At 44.1% G+C, this 19133-nt stretch overlaps 1 protein-coding gene across 1 annotated transcript in view; it reads left to right on the forward strand.

Moving 5' to 3' along the window:
* The window catches only part of SERINC5 (serine incorporator 5), a 119814-nt gene extending 101652 nt beyond the window's left edge, over positions 1-18162 (forward strand). The window contains exons 9-12 of the mRNA XM_007976640.3: positions 5831-5897; positions 9558-9597; positions 10606-10750; positions 13036-18162. Coding sequence (XP_007974831.3) covers positions 5831-5897; positions 9558-9597; positions 10606-10750; positions 13036-13183 — 400 coding nt within the window. The 3' untranslated portion in view covers positions 13184-18162. The remainder of the gene's footprint in view (positions 1-5830; positions 5898-9557; positions 9598-10605; positions 10751-13035) is intronic.
* The last annotated feature ends 971 nt before the right edge of the window (positions 18163-19133 follow it).

Genomic DNA, 19133 nt, shown 5'->3' on the forward strand with positions numbered 1-19133 from the left:
CTGGGACTACAGGCATAACCGTGGCACCTGGCATTCTGATGACTCTTTCTCTCTCTCTCTCTCTCTTTTCTTTCTTTCTTTCTTTCTTTCTTTCTTTCTTTCTTTCTTTCTTTCTTTCTTTCTTTCTTTCTTTCTTTCTGTCTGTCTTTTTCTTTCTGTCTGTCTTTCTTTCTGTCTTTCCGTCTTTCTTTCTTCCTTTCTTGACGGAGTTTTGCTCTGTCACCCAGGCTGGAGTGCAATGGTAAGATCTCAGCTCACTGCAACCTCCACCTCCCGGGTTCAAGCGATTCTCCTGCCTCAGCCTCCTGAGTAGCTGGGATTATAGGTACGCACCACCACGCCACCATGCCCGGCTAATTTTTGTATTTTTAGTAGAGATGGGGTTTCACCATGTTGGTCAGGCTGGTCTTGAACTCCCAACCTCAGGTGATCCGCCCACCTTGGCCTCCCAAAGTGCTGGGATTACAGGCGTGAGCCACCATGCCCAGCCCTGATGGCTGTTTCTATAGGCCCATCCCTCCACACCCCTTTAGTCTGGAACTTTGCTGTGACAAATCCTGGTCTCCACAAACTATTTCTTAATTCCTCCCTTGGTCTCTGGATTTTGATTGAAATTGTTATTCTGTTGCCTTTAATTTCAAACTGTCAGCCTGGAGAGGATCCTGAAGTTGATCAGGTCAGTCTCCTCATTATACATGTAAGGAGGCATGGAGCCTATACCTGTAGCTCTCTACTCCCAACTTTGGGCAACCTTCCCTTGAGGTTTCTTTGTGGGAGTATTTAGGGACACTGGTGGATAGTCTCTGCCTGCTGTTTTTCCCCAAATGGCTTGGTGTAATGTCACCTGAGGGAGAAAGATAAACTGGATGACTTGCGTAATTATGTTATTACAAAGCATTTGCGCTGTAAAGTTTCCTGGCCATTCCACTTTTGTCTGTGTTTAAGAGAAAAAATAATTCTTAATATTGAACCATCTTTGAAAATATCCTTTTAAATATAAAACTGGAAAAAGTAAGAATCTTTATTCAATGTCAAACAACTTCCTAGTCTGAAGTGGGTTGGTTCGCAGGTTGGTGTGATAGCATCGGCGAGGGGGTTGGCTTACAGTAAAAAAAGTTGCGAAATCAAGGAAGGATATTTATTTTTTTGGTACATTCTGGGTCTTTAAGGGGTGGGTGGGGAAAGGAGGGGGGAGATTTGTATCTTCATTTTGGGAATTCTGCTCTGGGCTGCCTGCCAGCTAGAAATCTTCAAGTTAGAAATCTTCCACCCCGTGGCCAGGTACAGTGGCTCACGCCTGTAATCCCACACTTTGGGAGGGCGAGGTGGGTGGATCACCTGAAGTCAGGAGTTCAAGACCAGCCTGACCAAAATGGAGAAACCCCGTTTCTACTAAAAATACAAAATTAGCTGGGCATGGTGGTGCATGCCTGTAACCCCAGCTACTTGGGAGGCTGAGACAGGAGAATCGTTTGAACCCGGAAGACAGAGGTTGCGGTGAGCCGAGATCGAGCCCACTCCAGCCTGGGCAACAAGAGCGAAACTCTGTCTCCAAAAAAAGAAAAAGAAATCTTCCACCCCATGCCCCAGGTTCACAGACAGCCCGGGTCTCCTTTGGGTTCTATAGCACAGGGGATCATGACTGATCTTTATCATTGCACAAAGGCTGGGAATAGTCATGGGATCTGTCAAGGGACTGCCCCGTACGTTTGTCAGGGAGGCAGAATATGTGATCTCCAGGAAAGTTTGGACATGTTATTTAGAGATTTTCTGTGGTCTAGTGGACTTCGGCCAGCTTCAGAAGCATCTGCAGTGCCAGTGTTGAGGGGCACCTGCATTGTCCATTCTTCTGCCACTGTGAAGGGGTTCTGAGCACTGTAGTGGTTCTGCAGGGAAACAGGGCATGGCTTTTTTTTTTTTTTTTTTTTTTTTTTGGCTATCACCATGCCCGCCGAGCATTGCTGGCATTTTGGCCGGGTTGGAGTGAGGTGGCAGCAGGCAGAGACAGTAAACACGCTGTGGTGTGTTAGACATTCTCTGTACAATAAAGCATTGTCTTAACCCAATGCTGTAAGTCTCCCTCTATCCCCACGGGAAATACTGAATTAAAGTCACACCTATCTTAGCCCAGAAAGAGGAGAGGTAACCCAGGAATTGTTTTATAGCAATTTGAGCTGTGTTCACCAAACGGTGGTCTTTGTAATAGCCTGAATGCAGATAATAAGAATTTACTAGGCTTTAAGAGCTTATAAAAAAAAAAACCTTTTCTTGATAATTCCAAGAAGAGTGTTGTATGGAGAAAGGCTACAACTGAATAAAGATCTTTTTTTTTTTCCTGCAACATCCACCTCCCGGGTTCAAGCGATTATCCTGCCTCAGCTTCTCGAGTAGCTGGGATTACAGGTGCCCCCCCACCATGCCTGGCTAATTTTTATATTTTTAGTAGAGACAAGTTTCACCATGTTGGCCAGGCTGGTCTCAAATTCCTGACCTCAGGTGATCCGCCCGCCTCAGCCTCCCAAAGTGTTGGGATTACGGATGTGAGCCACCATGCCTGGCAACTGAATAAAGATCTTAATGTAGGATAACATCTACCTGTAGAAGTCACATGGCATTAGTGATGCTCTGAATGTAGTTCTTTTTAGAAGTAAAAACAAAACTGTCCCCATGTTAGGCCTCTTTGATGGTGAAGTGGCAAAGGAGCCCAAATAAAGAGCTTTGTTTTCCGGAAATTATGTTAATCCAAAGAATTTATAGAGTAGAATATTTATTCTGAGGCTTTTTCTTTTTGAGATAGAGTCTCACTTTCTCACCCAGGCTAGAGTACGGTAGCGTGATCTCAGCTCACTGCAACCTCTGCCTCCCGAGTGTCAAGCGATTTTCCTGCCTCACCCTCCTGAGTAGCTGGGATTACAGCTGCCGGCCACCACACCTGGCTAATTTTGTATTTTTAGGAGAGACGGGGTTTCATGTTGGCCAGGTCTGGAACTCCTGACCTCAAAGGATCCACCCACCTCAGCCTGCCAAAGTGCTGGGATTACAGGTGTGAACCACTGCACCTGGCCTATTCTGAGCCTCGTAAACAATCAATGTTACCTTTCAAATGAAAATTTCTGATACTGATCTCTTCTTACAATTAAAAACTTGTATTTTCCCCTGTGGAAACTATACACTGTACTAAATCAAAACTTGTATGCACAGAATATATGCCACTCTTTTTTTTTTTTTTTTTTTGAGGCAAAGTCCCTCTGTCACTCAGGCTGAAGTGCACCGGTGTGATCATGCTCACTGCAACCTCCCAGGCTCAATCTATTCTCCTGCTTCAGCCTCACCAGTAGCTAGGACCGCAGGCATGTGCCACCACACCTGGCTAATTTTTGTATTTTTTGTAGAGACAGGGTTTTGCCATGTTGTCCAAGCTGGTCTTGAACTTCTGGGCTCAAGCAATCTGCCTGCCACAGCCTCCCAAAGTACTGAGATTACAGGTGTGAGTCACCACACCCAGCGGAGCCACTCTTTTTTTTTTTTTTTTTTTAAATTTAAGTTCTAGGGTACATGAGCACAACGTGCAGGTTTGTTACATATATATACATGTATCATGTTGGTATGCTGTACCCATTAACTGGTCGTTTACATTAGGTATATCTCCTAATGCTATCCCTCCCCCCTCCCTCCACCCCCCGACAGGCCCCAGTGTGTGATGTTCCCCACCCCCACCCTGTGTCCAAGTGTTTTCATTGTTCAGTTTCCACCTATGAGTGAGAACATGCGGTGTTTGGTTTTCTGTCCTTGCGATAGTTTGCTCAGAACGATGGTTTCCAGCTTCATCCATGTCCCTACAAAGGACATGAACTCATCCCTTTTTATGGCTGCATAGTGTTCCACGGTATATATGTGCCACATTTTCTTAATCCAGTCTATCATTGATGGACATTTGGGTTGGTTCCAAGTCTTTGCTATTGTGAATAGTGCTGCAATAAACATACATGTGTGTGTGTCTTTATAGCAGCATGATTTATAATCCTTTGGGTATATACCCAGTAATGGGATGGCTGGGTCAAATGGTATTTCTAGTTCTAGATCCTTGAGGAATCTCCACACTGTCTTCCACAATGGTTGAACTAGTTTACAGTCCCACCAACAGGGTAAAAGTGTTCCTATTTCTCCACATCCTCTCCAGTACCTGTTGTTTCCTGACTTTTTAATGATCACCATTCTAACGGGTGTGAGATGGTATCTCATTGTGGTTTTGATTTGCATTTCTCTGATGGCCATTGATGATGAGCATTTTTTCATGTGTCTGTTGGCTGCATAAATGTCTTCTTTTGAGAAGTGTCTGTTCGTATTCTTTGCCCACTTTTTGATGGGGTTGATTTTTTTTCTTGTGAATTTGTTTAAGTTCTTTGTAGATTCTGGGTATTGGCCCTTTGTCAGATGGATAGATTGCAAAAATTTTCTCCCGTTCTGTAGGTTGCCTGTTCACTCTGATGGTAGTTTCTTTTGCTGTGCAGAAGCTCTTTAGTTTAATTAGATCCCATTTGTCAATTTTGCCAGCCAGGCCACTCTTAAATGTCGGATCAGGTGTTGTGTTCCTTGGGTGCGCAGTCACTGGGAGATGTTTCTGTCTTTGTCTGACCAGGCACACAGGAGGTGGAGTGGCGTAGGCCTGGATTAGTATCCGTCATTTCAAAGCAGAAATGAAAATGATGCTGTTGTGCTTGAGCGGATCACAAAAGCAGCAGCAAACTTGGATCTCAGTGGCTTCTGTATGAGGAAAGCGTTTCATTGTTTATCTCTGTCTCATTGATCTCTTCTCTCTTTGGGAAAGAGGATGAGATTGCACAGTGTTGCTCCATGGGGTTCGCTGGATTGAGATGAGTGTGTGTCCTACCTTCCCATGAGCAGACCAGCTTCTTGAGTACCAACACGCCCTGCCCATGTCAGGCCAGCTCAGAAGCTACCTGATGGCAGGATTGTTGCCTGTGTCAGTGAGTCCCCAGTGCTTAGAATCGGGCCTAACACGTAGTGGGCCTTCAGTAAATATTTGCTAAATCAATCTCTAAAGTTAGCGGGAACGCTAAATATGGTATATATTTCTATTTGCTTAAAATGTTCTGTGTTTTTGTTTTGTGGAGACGAGGTCTTGCTGTGTTGCCCAGGCTCTTCTCAAACTCCTGGCCTCAAGGGATCCTCTCACCCACCCCTTCCTCTCAACGTGTTACAGGCATGAGCTGCTACCTCTGGCCTGTTTTTGTTTTCAGAAAAAATAAATTATTTTGCCCCCTGCAAGGCAAATTTTCTAACATTTTACCTTTCTAGGTCTCAGGGAAGTGGCAGAATTTTTTATTACATCGACTGCTACTCTGTTAAATTTCCAAACAGCAAGCCTTGTTCTGCTATAGACTATCACAGTAAATAACTGTGACTTTTGCTTTCACTCCCTTGCTTTCTGTTGCCATCTCTGGGTTCGTTGCTTTTGATTCCCTCTGAGCAAGACTAGTCAAAGGGAGGGAAAGAGAAAGTGAAATTAGAAAACTATTCTAACATTTGAGGGAGGAGAGGCAAAAAGCAATACTGAAAACCAAGATATCTTACTTCTCTACCTACAAACTTCTTTGCATAAAATGATCTAATGTAATCCATGTAAAATGATATCAACTATAGAATCAGCCAGCCAATTTTGGAATAAGGAGAGATATTAAAATAGATTGCTTTGATTTAAGTCACCTGAACGGTAGGTTACACCGCAGCTCTCGTCAGAGTACTGGCCAGCCGGCTTTCCCCTTCGTTCCATGTTAATACGCCCAGCTGACTTTTGTTTGTTTCTTAGTTTGACGTCAACAACAAGATCGAGTTCCGACGCTCTGCAGGGGCGATATGCAGCTCCTGAATTGGAAGTAAGTTCATTTCCTTTTCCTGTTCTGCTTCATCTGAGAAGATCCATTTCTCAGGAGGACCTTTTGTGTTTGCGTCTTTATCAATCTGCATTCCATGATCCTGTTTTTCTGCTTGGGAAAAAAGAGATTTTTGTATAGAAAAATAAATGCTGGCCGGGTGTGGTGGCTCACACTTGTAATCCCAGCACTTTGGGAGGCTGAGGCGGGTGGATCACCTGAGGTCAGGAGTTCAAGACTAGCCTGGCCAACATGGTGAAACCCCATCTCTACTAAAAATACAAAAATTAGCCAGGTGTGGTGGCTCACACCTATGGTCCCAGCTACTTGGGAGGCTGAGACACGAGATTCACTTGAACCCTGGTGGCAGAGGTTGCAGTGAGCCAAGATCATACCACTGCACTCCAGCGTGGGCAACAGAGTGAAACTTTGACTCAAAAAAATAAAATAAAAAGGAAAAATAAATGCTTTCCTGCTTTCCTTTGTATGCTATGGGATTAAAATGAATCAGTCCATTCTTGATTTTCTGTAAGAAAGCTGGCCTTTTGGGTGGCATCCTGCCACTCGCCCCCAAACAGAGACTTCGGTAACCTTGTCAGGCTGCACCCTGCGCTCTTCCCTTGCCATAATGGGGTCTGGGTGGGTTTTATTTTAACTTCTGATCCATCCACCTGTTTCATACTTGTCTGTGCCCTCCATACACAGCATGGCTGTGAGATTATGTAATAACTGTTTGGAAGGAAGGAGAGAGGAAAGGGAAGGAACTGTATCTGCTCTGCCTGACGCTGTTAAACGCTGTTGACGCTGTTGAACTGAATGTCAGTTCCATCAGGTGAGCGTTTTGTCAGGTAGAGTGTTATGAACAATACATTGGTTGCCTGCACATCCAGAGCCTCCAGGTGTTCAGCAGGTGCCTATCAGTCAACAAAATGTCTGTTACTTTCTTAATTGTGCAAAGGTCTTTCTGGGACTCTCATCTACCAACATCAGAAGGGTCTAATCAGATGGAGGCAGCCAAAGAAAGACTCAGCTGTGACCTAAGAATGAAAAGAACCAGGGATTCCAAGCATGACTAAGAATTACAGCACTTGCTATGTCCCAGGTGCTGTTCTAAGTTCTTCCTATGTGATTTCACTTAATCCTCATAAAAACCCAGTGACGTGCTATTAAAACCGGCAGAGTGAAGTCATTTAAGCCTCACAGGTTTTGATTTGCCAGAATGTAAACCGTGTACTCTGGCCCCAGAGTCTGTGTTCTTGACCACTGCTGCCCAGGAGCTGAGCTGCTGAACCCTGGTTCTTCCTGCTGACTGTGGGCAGCTGGCATCCGGCCACTGCGTGCGTTCTAATAGCTTTCCGTGGATGGAAAAGCCCTGGTGTCTGTCCAGATATGGGTACTTCACTCTGCAGCTGGATATCTGGGGATGGGATGGTCTCTCTTGCACCTGACCTGGAGATAGTGAGCCATTATGAAGGGTTGTCAGTCTGCCAGCATCGTTCTCCAACTCTTTCTGTTGCCCAAAGGAGAAAACTGTGCTGAGTTTGAGTAGGTTACTGCCTGTTATACAGAAGAGAATGGTCTGTAGAAGGGGTGTTTGTTCTCACCATTGACTAGGTGACCACCTGCTGAGGTTGTATGGTTATGGTTTCAATGTCCCTATTGTGTACAGAGTTCAAGCTCAAAGAACAGCAAGTCTCCAAGTTAGATTGAAGAGAGGATGTTTTGCTTCACAGTCCAAGGGAAAATGTCCTAGTGTTTCCTTCTGAACTGGAGAGCGTGCAGGATGGAAGTTGGTTTGCTCTCCTGCATCACATTTCACAGGATACAACTTTGAAAGTGAGAGTTCATAGTTTCTTACAGTAACTTGAGCTTCAAAAGAACTAAGACCTCAGCATACCGTGTCTTGGGCCCACTGAATGAATTAGTGGTTTTTAGACCATGCCACTTAATCCAAGCTCCTGTTAAGGCTAATGGCTCTGTTAAAGGTTTCCTTGCCAAGCAGGGAGACAAGGGCTTGGCCTTGATATACAAATGAGATGAAGGCTCAAGCTCTCATATTCTCATCCTTGGCTGTCTGTTCTTTGTAGTTGAAGTATCTTCAGCCACAAAGTGCTAAGGGCACTGCACTTCCCAGGCAGTCTTAGTACTCTGTTTACCAGAGTCTTTCTGAAATCACGTACTTTTTTTCTTTTTATTTTATTTTATTTTATTTATTTATTTATTTATTTATTTATTTATTTATTTATTTATTTTGAGACAGGGCCTCTGTCACCCAGGCTGGAGTGCAGTGGTGGGATCACAGCTTACTGCAGCCTCAAACTCACAGGCTTAAGCAGTCTTCCTCCCTCAGCCTCCCAAATAGCTGGGAATACACATGACCTGATTTTTTAAAAATTAAGTTTATTGTTTTGAGTAGGTAAGAAATAATGGCCGGGCGCGGTGGCTCACGCCTGTAATCCCAGCACTTTGAGAGGCCGAGGCAGGCAGATCACCTGAGGCCTGGAGTTCGAGACCAGTCTGACCAACATGGAGAAACCTGGTCTCTACTAAAAATACAAAATTAACCAGGTGTGGTGGCACATGTCTGTAATCCCAGCAACTCAGGAGGCTGAGGCAGGGGAATTGCTTGAACCCGGGAGGCAGAGGTTGCAGTGAGCCAAGATTGTGCCATTGCACTCCAGCCTGGGCAATAAGAGCGAAACTGCATCTCAAAAAAAAAAAAAAAAAGAAAAAGAAAAGAAATAATGATAAAAAAAATTCACAAGGTACCAGAGATGCTTCAAAGGCAAGCATTCCCTCCATCCCTGTCCACGGCCCATGCAACAGCTTGATTTTGATAGGAAACATGGGTAGGCTGCTTCCAGATTCCTTCGCTTTATTATTTCCGATTCTACCAGCTTCACCAAGCTCTTAGACACCACGTGTTACCTATTGTGAATCATGGATCTTGGCATCCCCATCCTGCATTCGTCTGTCCCAGCTCTGACACTAAGCTAGTTTGGTGACTTTGGCCAGTTAACCTGCCTGACCCGTTTCCTCAGCTGTACGCAGGATAATAATAAGCCCAATGCAAAGGTCAAAGAGGATTTTAATGAAATAGCATTGAAGGCAAAGCACGAGAAGGGAACGCCGGGGGAGTGGGGCTCTTATCACATTCACTGGGTTTCACATTAAGTTCTCCAGAAGCAGAGGCTGAGGCAGTTTGTTGCGTGGGATATTTATTAAAAATCAGCACATGTGGAGGGAGAAGGGGAAGGAGGCAAAATTGGGCAGAGGGTGAAGTTGAAGGACGGTGCAGCTGGACAAAGCCTCCCTAACCCCAGGGGCCATGATGGCATGGCCTTTACCCCTGCTGTGATCAGCCATTCTATGGCGGTTACCCAAGAAAGGTAAAGGAGCTGCTGTCTCAAGGCTCTGCTGCCAGCATTCATGGTAGCAGGAAAAAGCATCAAGTCCATGGATGATGATCTCTGGCACATGTCCCTCCATGGTGTTTCCTGTCACCAACACCCAGCACACCTGGGAAAGAACAGTCCACATCTTTTGAAGGGATACATGCAATTCAGGGCCTGGGAGGTTGTTCAAATAAGGGTTACTGCTGCCTTACTGAGGGGGACCAGAAATAGAACACAAGCCGCCTGACTGTTGCTTTTGCTTTCACAGATAGCCCGCTGTTGTTTTTGCTTCAGTCCTGGTGGAGAGGGTAAGCAGAATACTTTTATTCTTTGCATCTGTGTGACACTGCAATCCTATAGCTCTAATCTGTTGTCATTTGGGATTCAGACACAAATAACTTGAATAGTAAGGGGAAATTTATTCTAAAGCTGATTGCTTATATACTTTTCACATTCTTCCTGAAGGATAGCTGAGTTTAGTTTGTGTTGTTATTCTGGTAGGGAGAATCAGTCCAAATTTTGGTTTATATGTAAGTTAAATTATACAGTGAGATTTAGAGAATCAGAAAGCACATTTTAAAAAAAGGAATGATTTGGAAAATACCAAGAGGTCCTGATACCTTATTTTGGGGCCATTTCATTCCTTCACCTTACTTTCCTTCTTAGATTGGAGGATTCCAAGGGCTTAAGAACTAACTCTTGTTTTACTCTCTCTCAGTTTCTGCAAAGCTTATAGTAAGTTTTACGTCTTTAGGGGTTTTTAAGGGTTCTCTTTCTGTTAAAATAAATGTGGCAGACCAGGCGCAATGGCTTATGCCTATAATCCCAGCACTTTGGGAGGTTGAGGCGGGTGGATCACCTGAGGTCAGGAGTTTGAGACCAGCCTGGCCAACATGGCGAAACCCTGTCTCTACTAAAAAATAATACAAAATTAGCCTGGCCTGGTGGCATGCACCTGTAATTCCAGCTACTCGGGAGGCTGAGACAAGAGAATGTCTTGAACCTGGGAGGCAGAGGTTGCAGTGACCCATGATCGCACCACTGTACTCCAGCCTGGGCAAAAAGAGCAAAACTCCATCTCAAAAAATAAATAAATAAAAACAAATGTGGCATTAGGTAACTCTTCCTATTATGGGAGTTGCTAGGGTGGGGTGGGGATTTTGTGCTTAGGGCACAGATTGAAGTTGCCAGAGGGTACAGATGGCTTTGTGGCATCTTTTCTACTGACAGCCCTGTAGAATTAGCAAGTGTGGCTTTGCTGAATGGTAAACACACACATTCACTCACTGAGCCTGGGCTCCCTTTGTGCTTCACAGACACTGAAGAGCAGCAGCAGGGGAAGGAGGGACCACGGGTCATTTATGACGAGAAGAAAGGCACTGTCTACATCTACTCCTACTTCCACTTTGTGTTCTTCCTGGCTTCCCTGTATGTGATGATGACCGTCACCAACTGGTTCAAGTGAGTGGCCCATTTGCTTAGGTATTTTTGAAGTGAAGTCTTAAAGTTAAGAGTTAAGTGCTGTTCATGTTTGTTTGTTTGCGAAGGAGTCTCACTCCGTTGCCCAGGTGGAGTGCAGTGGCACAATCCTGGCTCACTGCAACCTCTGCCTCCCAGGTTCAAGCGATTCTTGTGCCTCAGCCTCCCGAGTAGCTGGGATTACATGCACGCGCCACCATGCCTAGCTAATTTTTGTATTTTTAGTAGAGACGAGGTTTTGCCATATTGGCCAGGCTGGTCTTGAACTCCTGACCTCAAGTGATCCACCTGCCTTGGCCTCCCAAAGTGCTGGGATTATAAGCGAGTTCCGAGTTTTAACAGTGGACGGGTATGTTTTAACCCTGGAAACTGGTGATGCTATGGCAACTTTAAGAAAATGGAAGGTTAGCTCTATATGGACAGTCTGGAAAACATGGTAATGGAGGAAAAATGGGAATTCCTAAGCATTCATCTGCCTTTCAGAAAGAGAAAATATCCCTTTTTTTCTACTTCAAATGTTGTATATGTTCTTCCCCATTTTTCTTCATTTTCATCACAAAAGTTGGAAACATCTTTTTTTAAAATACAAACTAAATGTGTAATTATGAAAAGTAACAATGTGGTACCCCCACCCACCTCTACTCCCCCCACACAGATAACCACTGCTAGGATGTGTATTCCTTTTCTGTGCATTTATAAACCTACGTAATTTTTTTTTTTTTTTTTTTTTAGATGGAGTCTTGCTCTGTCGCCCAGACTGGAGTGCAGTGGCGCAATCTCGGCTCACTGCAACCTCCGCCCCTGGGTTCAAGTGATTCTCCTGCCTCAGCCTTTCTAGTAGCTGGGACTACAGGCACTGCTACCATGCTGGCTAATTTTTTTTTTTTTTTTTTAGTAGAGATGGGATTTCACCATATTGGCCAGGCTGGTCTTGAACTCCTGACTTTGTGATCCACCCGCCTTGGCCTCCCAAAGTGCTGAGATTACAGGCGTGAGCCACCGCACTTGGCTAATTTTTTTTTTTTAATGTAAATGTCATTGTACATGTTTTCCCCTGGAGGCTTTTTTTTTTTTTTTTTTTAACTTGGCAGTACATGATTGACCTGACCTTCCCTGTCACTATACAGAGGTTCATACTTTTTCTGCAGGTCCACAGCTTCGGTTGTATCATAATTTGTTTGACTGCTAAGTTAAGCTTAGACATGTAGGCTTATTGTACTTCTTTTTATCATTCATTCAACAGATGTGCAAGTGGCTCCTATGTGCCACACGGTTCTAGGAGGCAGGATTTATAGTCTAGCGGAAGAGACAGATTATGATCCAAGTCAAATATGGTGTGTTAGATGGTGATGACTATTGGGGAGAAAAATAAAATGAGCAAAGGGAATTGGGGTAGGGGTGGTGGGAGTGGTGGTTTCAAGCACAGTGAGTGGAGAGATTCTTCCTGAAGGAGGAGAGGAGAAGGGAGCTTTAATGCTTCCCAGTGATGCTGTGGGAACTGCTGGAAATTTTTGGCTTGGGATGCTTAAGAAGAGATGGAGAAAGCTATAATTAAAAAGGCAGATAATAACAAATGTCGAGGAAGTGGAGAAATTGGAACCCTCTTACATTGCTGGTTTGAATGTGAAATCTACTTTGGAAAAGAGTTTGGCAGCTCCTTAAACAATTAAACATTGAGTTACAATGTAATCCAGCTCTTCCACTCCTGAGCGTGTACCGAAGACAAAAAGAAAACTAGGTCCACAGAACTTAACACAGGGATGTTCATACCAGCATCAATTGTAATAGTCAAAAAGGGGAAACATCCCAAATGACCGTCACCTGGTGACTGCGTAGAACAAGATGTGCTGTATCCATACAATAAGATACCGGTTAGCAATAAAAAGGAATGAAGGACTGACACGTGCTACCACATGGCTGAGACTTGGAAATGGTACGTGAGGCAAAAAAACCACACACAAGAGGCCATGTGATTCCTTTTATATCAACTGTCTGGAATAGGCAAATCCATAGAGACAGAAAGTAGATTGGTGAATGCCGGGGATGGGCCGGGGGGCCATGGGGAAGGGGAGAGCACCTAAGAGGTGCATGGTTTCTTTTGGGGGTGATGAGAATGTTTGGAAACGGGTTGTGTTGATGGTAGCACAAGTCTGTGTATGAATGCATTAAGAGCCGTTGAGTTGTACATTACAAATGGAATGTGAATTAGTGAATTGTATCTCAGTATGTTCCTGCTTTGACCGCGGCTGGGTCTCTTGTTTCCACAGTTACGAAAGTGCCAACATCGAGAGCTTCTTCAGCGGGAGCTGGTCCATCTTCTGGGTCAAGATGGCCTCCTGCTGGATATGCGTGCTGTTGTACCTGTGTACGCTGGTCGCTCCCCTCTGCTGCCCCACCCGGGAGTTCTCTGTGTGACGATATCAGCGGTCCCCTGGGCTTTGTGGGCCTACAGCCTGGAAAGTGCCATCTTTTGAACAGTGTCCCCGGGGGTTAAGCAGGGACTGGTGCCCTGTGCCTGAGTGGGTCTGAAAAGGCTGTGAGGAAAAAAAAAAAAAAAAAATCTCCTGATTAACTTTTTACTTTTGAAATTCAAAAAGAAACTACCAGTTTGTCCCAAAGGAATTGAAATTTTCAACCAAACTGATCACGGTTGAAATATCTTACCCCTAGAAACTGGATACTGGTTATGTTGACTTCCTTCTGCATGTTTTGGCCAAAACAGAATTTGGGGGACAGCATCTTTTCACAGGGATACCTGTGAAATACCTTGTGTGGCCAGTCATTCTCATCCTTGGAATAGAAAATATGCCAAAATCTTGAGTCCCCAGCCCCTAACAGAATCTAGACCCCTCTCACTCACTTCCGCCTCTTAGAGCCTTGTCCCCAGGCGGCTTTGAGGAACAGGACTCAGCCTGCAGGGCCCCTGGTATTTATGGGGTGCAAGGGGTGGCACCTGCTTTTCAACTGTACCCTCAGTGCTGCCTCCTCATGGCCCCTAAACATCTCCTTTTGAGGTTGTGATGCTGGGAATCACAGACTTCACTCTCTGCCTGCACCCTTCCCCGAGGTCTCATCTTTTCTGGGTCCCATGTCTTTGTAATAATGTGAAAAAGCACAATTTGCCTGGTCACCCCCCACGTGGTTCTCCACCATATTATCACTACCTGATCCAAGTTACCGCAATAAGTATGGCGCTTATTTATGGTGTTATTCATACGATTATAGAACAAGATTCATGTTGTTTTCTTTGCCTAAGCAACGGAGGGCTATCATTCTTACTTGTTTGTGCTGTTAATAATGATAATACTTTTAGGACCTTAACTGAAAAGCTGCTTCGTGTTGAAGCCCGCTGCATGCACTGCTCTTTCAGGTGTTGAGGCCAGCCCCTCAGTTTCTTCTCCACCTTGAGGCCTTTGAAACTGTAAAAGCAGAAGACGTTTTGTGTTCTGGATCTGTAATGTGACCGTACCGTTCAGGTTCATTCTGGCATCCTTGGAGTAGATTCGCTAACGTGAGAATTTCTGAGGTGAGGATCTCAGACACACTGACCAGAGGAAGCCTGTTAGGCAACGTGTGGGAGTGGCTGAATATACTTAAAGAGAGGTGGGCAGAGGCAGGTGGATCACTTGAGGTCAGGAGTTCAAGACCAGCCTGGCTAACACAGTGAAACCCCGTCTCTACAAAAAAGAGAAAAATTAGCCGGGCATGGTAGCGTGTGCCTGTAATCCCAGCTACTCGGAGGCTGAGGCATGGGAATCACTTGAACCTGGGAGGCGGAGGTTGCAGTGAGCCAAGATCACACTCCACAGGAATTTCCAAAATCCGTACTTGCAAAGTAATACAGAAACGTGACTTTTGGCAGCTACCTAAGATGATGTCTATTTTCAGCATTGATGTTCTCAGGCAGGGAAAAGGTTTACTTGCTGGAAACTCCTGTTAGAATTTCATTCGGGATGCAAAGAATCTTCTCGCGCTCTCTGGAAGTGAGGATCTAAGAATAAAAGGCTCAGCCTAGTCTTTTTTTTCTGTGCTCTACTGTATGAGTTGGGCAGAATTGAGTGCCACCTAAGCTGAGCTTCTGTGTGCCAAAATGCTGGTGGGTGAAATTAGTGAAATTCCTTCTATTCATTCCTTTGCCTTCTCCCAAGAAAACCCATGGGGAAACAAATTACAGGGGATGAATTCCTTTAGAACTTTCCCTACTTAGAGTGTTTGAGATTCAGTTTCAAAAGGCACTCCATCTGTGTGTGTGGTTAAGAGAGCCTTGTTTTGTAAAGTCCATTAAATTTCGTTTTGTAGGGCAGGAGCTCTGTACTTAGCAGTTCAAAGATTGATCCGGAGTCACAAAATGAAAGGCTAACTGGTTCCCCGAGGAACCAGTTAGGGTACAGGAGCTCCCAGTTAGGGTGCAGGAGCTCCGTGGACCAAGAATGGGTGCAGGGAGTGGGGCTGCGTGTCATCCACAGTAGCTGTGTTGCAGTGGTCTAGGGCCTTGGGGGTTGTCTTTAGGAAACACCCTGAGGAGAAGCAGATCAGGGGCCCGGGCAGTATTGTGACTAGTTTCATTGTTTTCCTCCTGCTGAGGTCTAGCAGAGCCTTTACTTTGTCTTCTTGACTGCGTCTGGCTGCCAGCTGGTGTGATTTGAGAAACTGACCTTACGCTCAGTCAAGGTCGAGCTGACAAGGCCTTGGATTCCTTGGCTGGCCATGGCTGGCTCTTTCCTCTGCAGAAAGCAGCTCAGGGAAGCCCAAGCAAGGGAGTGTGGCCAGTGGAAGGCCCTCGTCACTTCCTTCTGGAGCCAGCCCAGCCACCCCACGTTTTCCAGATGCATGAGTCTGGTTTGTGACATCCCGTTCCCTTCTGCTGGTTGGTCTGATGCAGGAGGAAGAGTTACAGTTGCTCTGAATTTTATTCTCAGCTGAAAATGTTAGCACGTGTATCTGGATGAACAAAAGAGATGTGGATGTATCTGAGGATGAGGGACTATCAATGCAAAGTTAATGTTAATGGTTATTAATTGTGATATACAATTCTCAGGCGAGGAGTCAACATTCCTGGATTTAAAGAACCTATAGTTTTGTGCAATTGTGATTTAAGAAACTGGAAACATTGTGCCAATGGCTTTGACTTGCTCTAACAATGGTGTTCATTTGATTAACTCACTGATATCTTTGAAAAATAATAGACATTTGCTTCCTACACCTTTTTGTACATGACTTAAAGAGTATATTCCCAGAAGCTGCTGGTCAGACACATTTAGGGATGACAGATGAAGAGGATTTTTTAAAGCTGCATGTGAATATTTCCTCTGTGTCATTTGTCTGATGTAGAAAAGTTTTCCCCTCATTTTTATGAGTAAAAACACTAAGTGGGTGGCGGGGGGTGGGGGTTTTTATGGGAGTGTCATAGCGAGGCATGTTACCTGACTGGAGGCTAGAGGCTATTTCCATTATAAGCCTTCAGAAACCCAACCACGTCTTTCCTGGGTCTAGCTTTTTTTAAAATACTCATTGGTTACTTTTATTTTTGCCCCCAGTTTCTTGGGCAAAAAGCTTCTTCATTTTGTCTGAAGAAATTGTTTGCCAGAGGTATTTGGAGCCTCTTTGAAGGGGAGATAGAGTCAGGTGGGCTGTGGGGAAGGTGGAGTTATTGGGGTTTTGGGATTCTGTTTCCATACAACATTTATTTCCGATTCCTTAGAATATCCTTCGTTATGAATAACCTCAGTGTATTTCCCACCTCAGTTAATTTCCCACCCCATGCCAAAATTGTCACCCTTGGCCTTTTTTAATTTTTTATTTCTTTTTTTTTTTTTTGGAGACGGGCTCACTCTGTCACCCAGGCTGGAGTGCAGTGACGTGATCTTGACTCATGGCAGGCTTGACCTCCTGGGCTCAAGGACCACCTCCCAAGCAGCTGAGACCACAGGTTTGCGCCATCACACCTGGCCAGTTTTTATTTTTTTGTAGAGATGGGGTTGTCCAGGCTGGTCTCAAAACTCCTGAGCTCAAGCAATGTGCCCGCCTTGGCTTCCCAAAGTGCTGGGATTACAGGCATAAACCACTGCACGCAGCCTACCCTCTGCCTTTTTAAGATGATGTATTTATTTAATTTTTGCCATCATTGGTGCTTCACCTTCCTGCGAAGGAAATTCCAGAGCCTGTATTTAAGCTGCCTAGGCTTTTACCCTCCCTTTATTGCCTTTCTAAATAGTATCTCATTTGGTGTACTCTAGTATCCTATACCTCTTGGAAGTGAAAGAGGACCCAACCTACAACTAAGAAGGGACAAACCTTGAACTTAGTAAGACCTTACACACCCAGAAAGAACATGGGCCCTCCTTCTTCAGGGACAGTGCAGGAGCCACTTGGCCTGTGGAATTTTCTGAAGGCTATTTTCTGTAACTTGCTGGTTAACTTAGTTTTGCATTTCAGACAGAGGTGTGCTCTGTAATGTTGGGCCTTTGACTTCACAGGACTGGAGAGCTGTCCACGCAGATGTTTAGACCTTTCTCTCTCTCTCTCTTTTTTTTTCTTCCTCAACAAATCTTTCACAGAGGCAGTCATTTTGAAAGGTTGAAATATTTGGCCTTTACCAAAGAGCTTTTTTTTTTTTCCTTAAGCAAAATTCTTTCAGAAAGAAACAAATGGGGAAGGGCAGATTAAGAATGCATATGTCCCAACCCACTTCTATAAGAGTTTAATCATATTCACATGAGCAAAATGATGGAAGAACTCTTTAAGGTAATCCTTTGGGATAAAGGATCCTGGGACGTTCTCTCAGGTAAAGAAAGATTACAGCAGATGCGTAATATATGTCTCGAGAGCTATTTATAAGAAATTTAAGAGGATTGTTTTGTTTTCCTTTATTAAAGATTTAAGCCTTTTTTACTTTGCAAAAAGAAAACTACAAAAGTTTTATAGATATAACTTTGCTAATTTTTTAAACTTTTCTGAAACAATTAGCTGTAGCCAAATTATGTGGTTACGTTTTGCTACGTTAGAATTTGAAAATGCAATATGTCTGGTAAATCTGTTTGAAATTTATAATTGTCTCTGATATGATTAGAATTTTGGTAACTTTTAAACATTATTTTCCTCCTTTAGTCATGGACTTCTATTTGTTTTTTAATGTTAATTTTTCTATAAAGCATCTGAATTGACTAGACTTTTCCTATGTAAAAAACTCAAAACTTGTTAACTCTGTACTTTAATAAAATTTGAAATTAAAACTATATTGTTTTTTTCTCTTCTGCTAGATACATACATAATTAAAGTACTCAAGTTAGTTGTTTTGCAGAGATGTTGCCTTCAGATGTTAATGAGGTCTCTCTTAAGTTTCATGGAGTATATGCTGATCCTTTAATTGACAAATAAAAGATACGTAGATCTGTGGTGTGCAACATGATGTTTTGAAATATGTATATATTCAGGAATAACCAAATGTGCTAATTAGCATATGTATTACCTCATGTTTTTGTGCTGAGAACATTTAAAAGCTCACAGTAATTTTTTTTCTTTTCTTTTCTTTTTTTTTTTTTTTGAAACAGAGTCTTGCTCTGTCACCCAGGCTGGGGTGCAGTGGCGTGATCTCAGCTCACTGCAACCACCGCCTCCCAGGCTCAAGCGATTCTCCTGCCTCAGCCTCCCAAGTAGCTGGGATTATAGGCATGTGCCACCATGCCCAGGTAATTTTTGTATTTTTAGTAGAGATGGGGTTTTGCTATGTTGGCCAGGCTGGTCTTGAACTCCTGACCACAGGTGATCAGCCCACCTCAGCCTCCCAAACTGCTGGGATTACAGGTGTGAGCCACTGCACCCAGCCTACTCTCAGAATTTTTAAGGTAGTGCAAGTTTCCCAACTAATCACCATGTTACACAGTAGATCTCCTGAACTTACTCCTTCTGGCTGATATTTTGTGTTCTTTTGACCAACATGACCCTGAACTCCCTTTCACCCAATCCCCCACCTCCAGCCCCTAGTAACCACCTTTACACTCTGCATCTCTTAAGTCATGGATCAGTAAGATCATGGATCTTAAGATCCATGGATCAGTAAGATCACGAAGTATTTGTCTTTTTGTGCCTGGCTTATTTCACTTAACTGTGTCCTCTAAGTTCCTCCAAGTTGTTACATGTTGCAGGAGTTCCTTCTTTTTGAGGCTGAATTTTTTATTCTGTTGTGTATATATGCCACTTTTCTTTTCCTTTTTTTTTTTTTTTTTGAGGCAGAGTCTCACTCTGTCACCCAGGCTGGAGTACAGTGGTGTGATCATGGCTTATTTTGGCTTTGACTTCTTGGACTCAAGCAATCCTCCTGCCTCAGCCTGCCGAGCAGCTGGGACCACAGAGTGCAACACCAAGC

The sequence above is a fragment of the Chlorocebus sabaeus genome, chromosome 4 (assembly GCF_047675955.1).
Source record: "Chlorocebus sabaeus isolate Y175 chromosome 4, mChlSab1.0.hap1, whole genome shotgun sequence".
Lineage (NCBI taxonomy): Eukaryota > Metazoa > Chordata > Mammalia > Primates > Cercopithecidae > Chlorocebus > Chlorocebus sabaeus.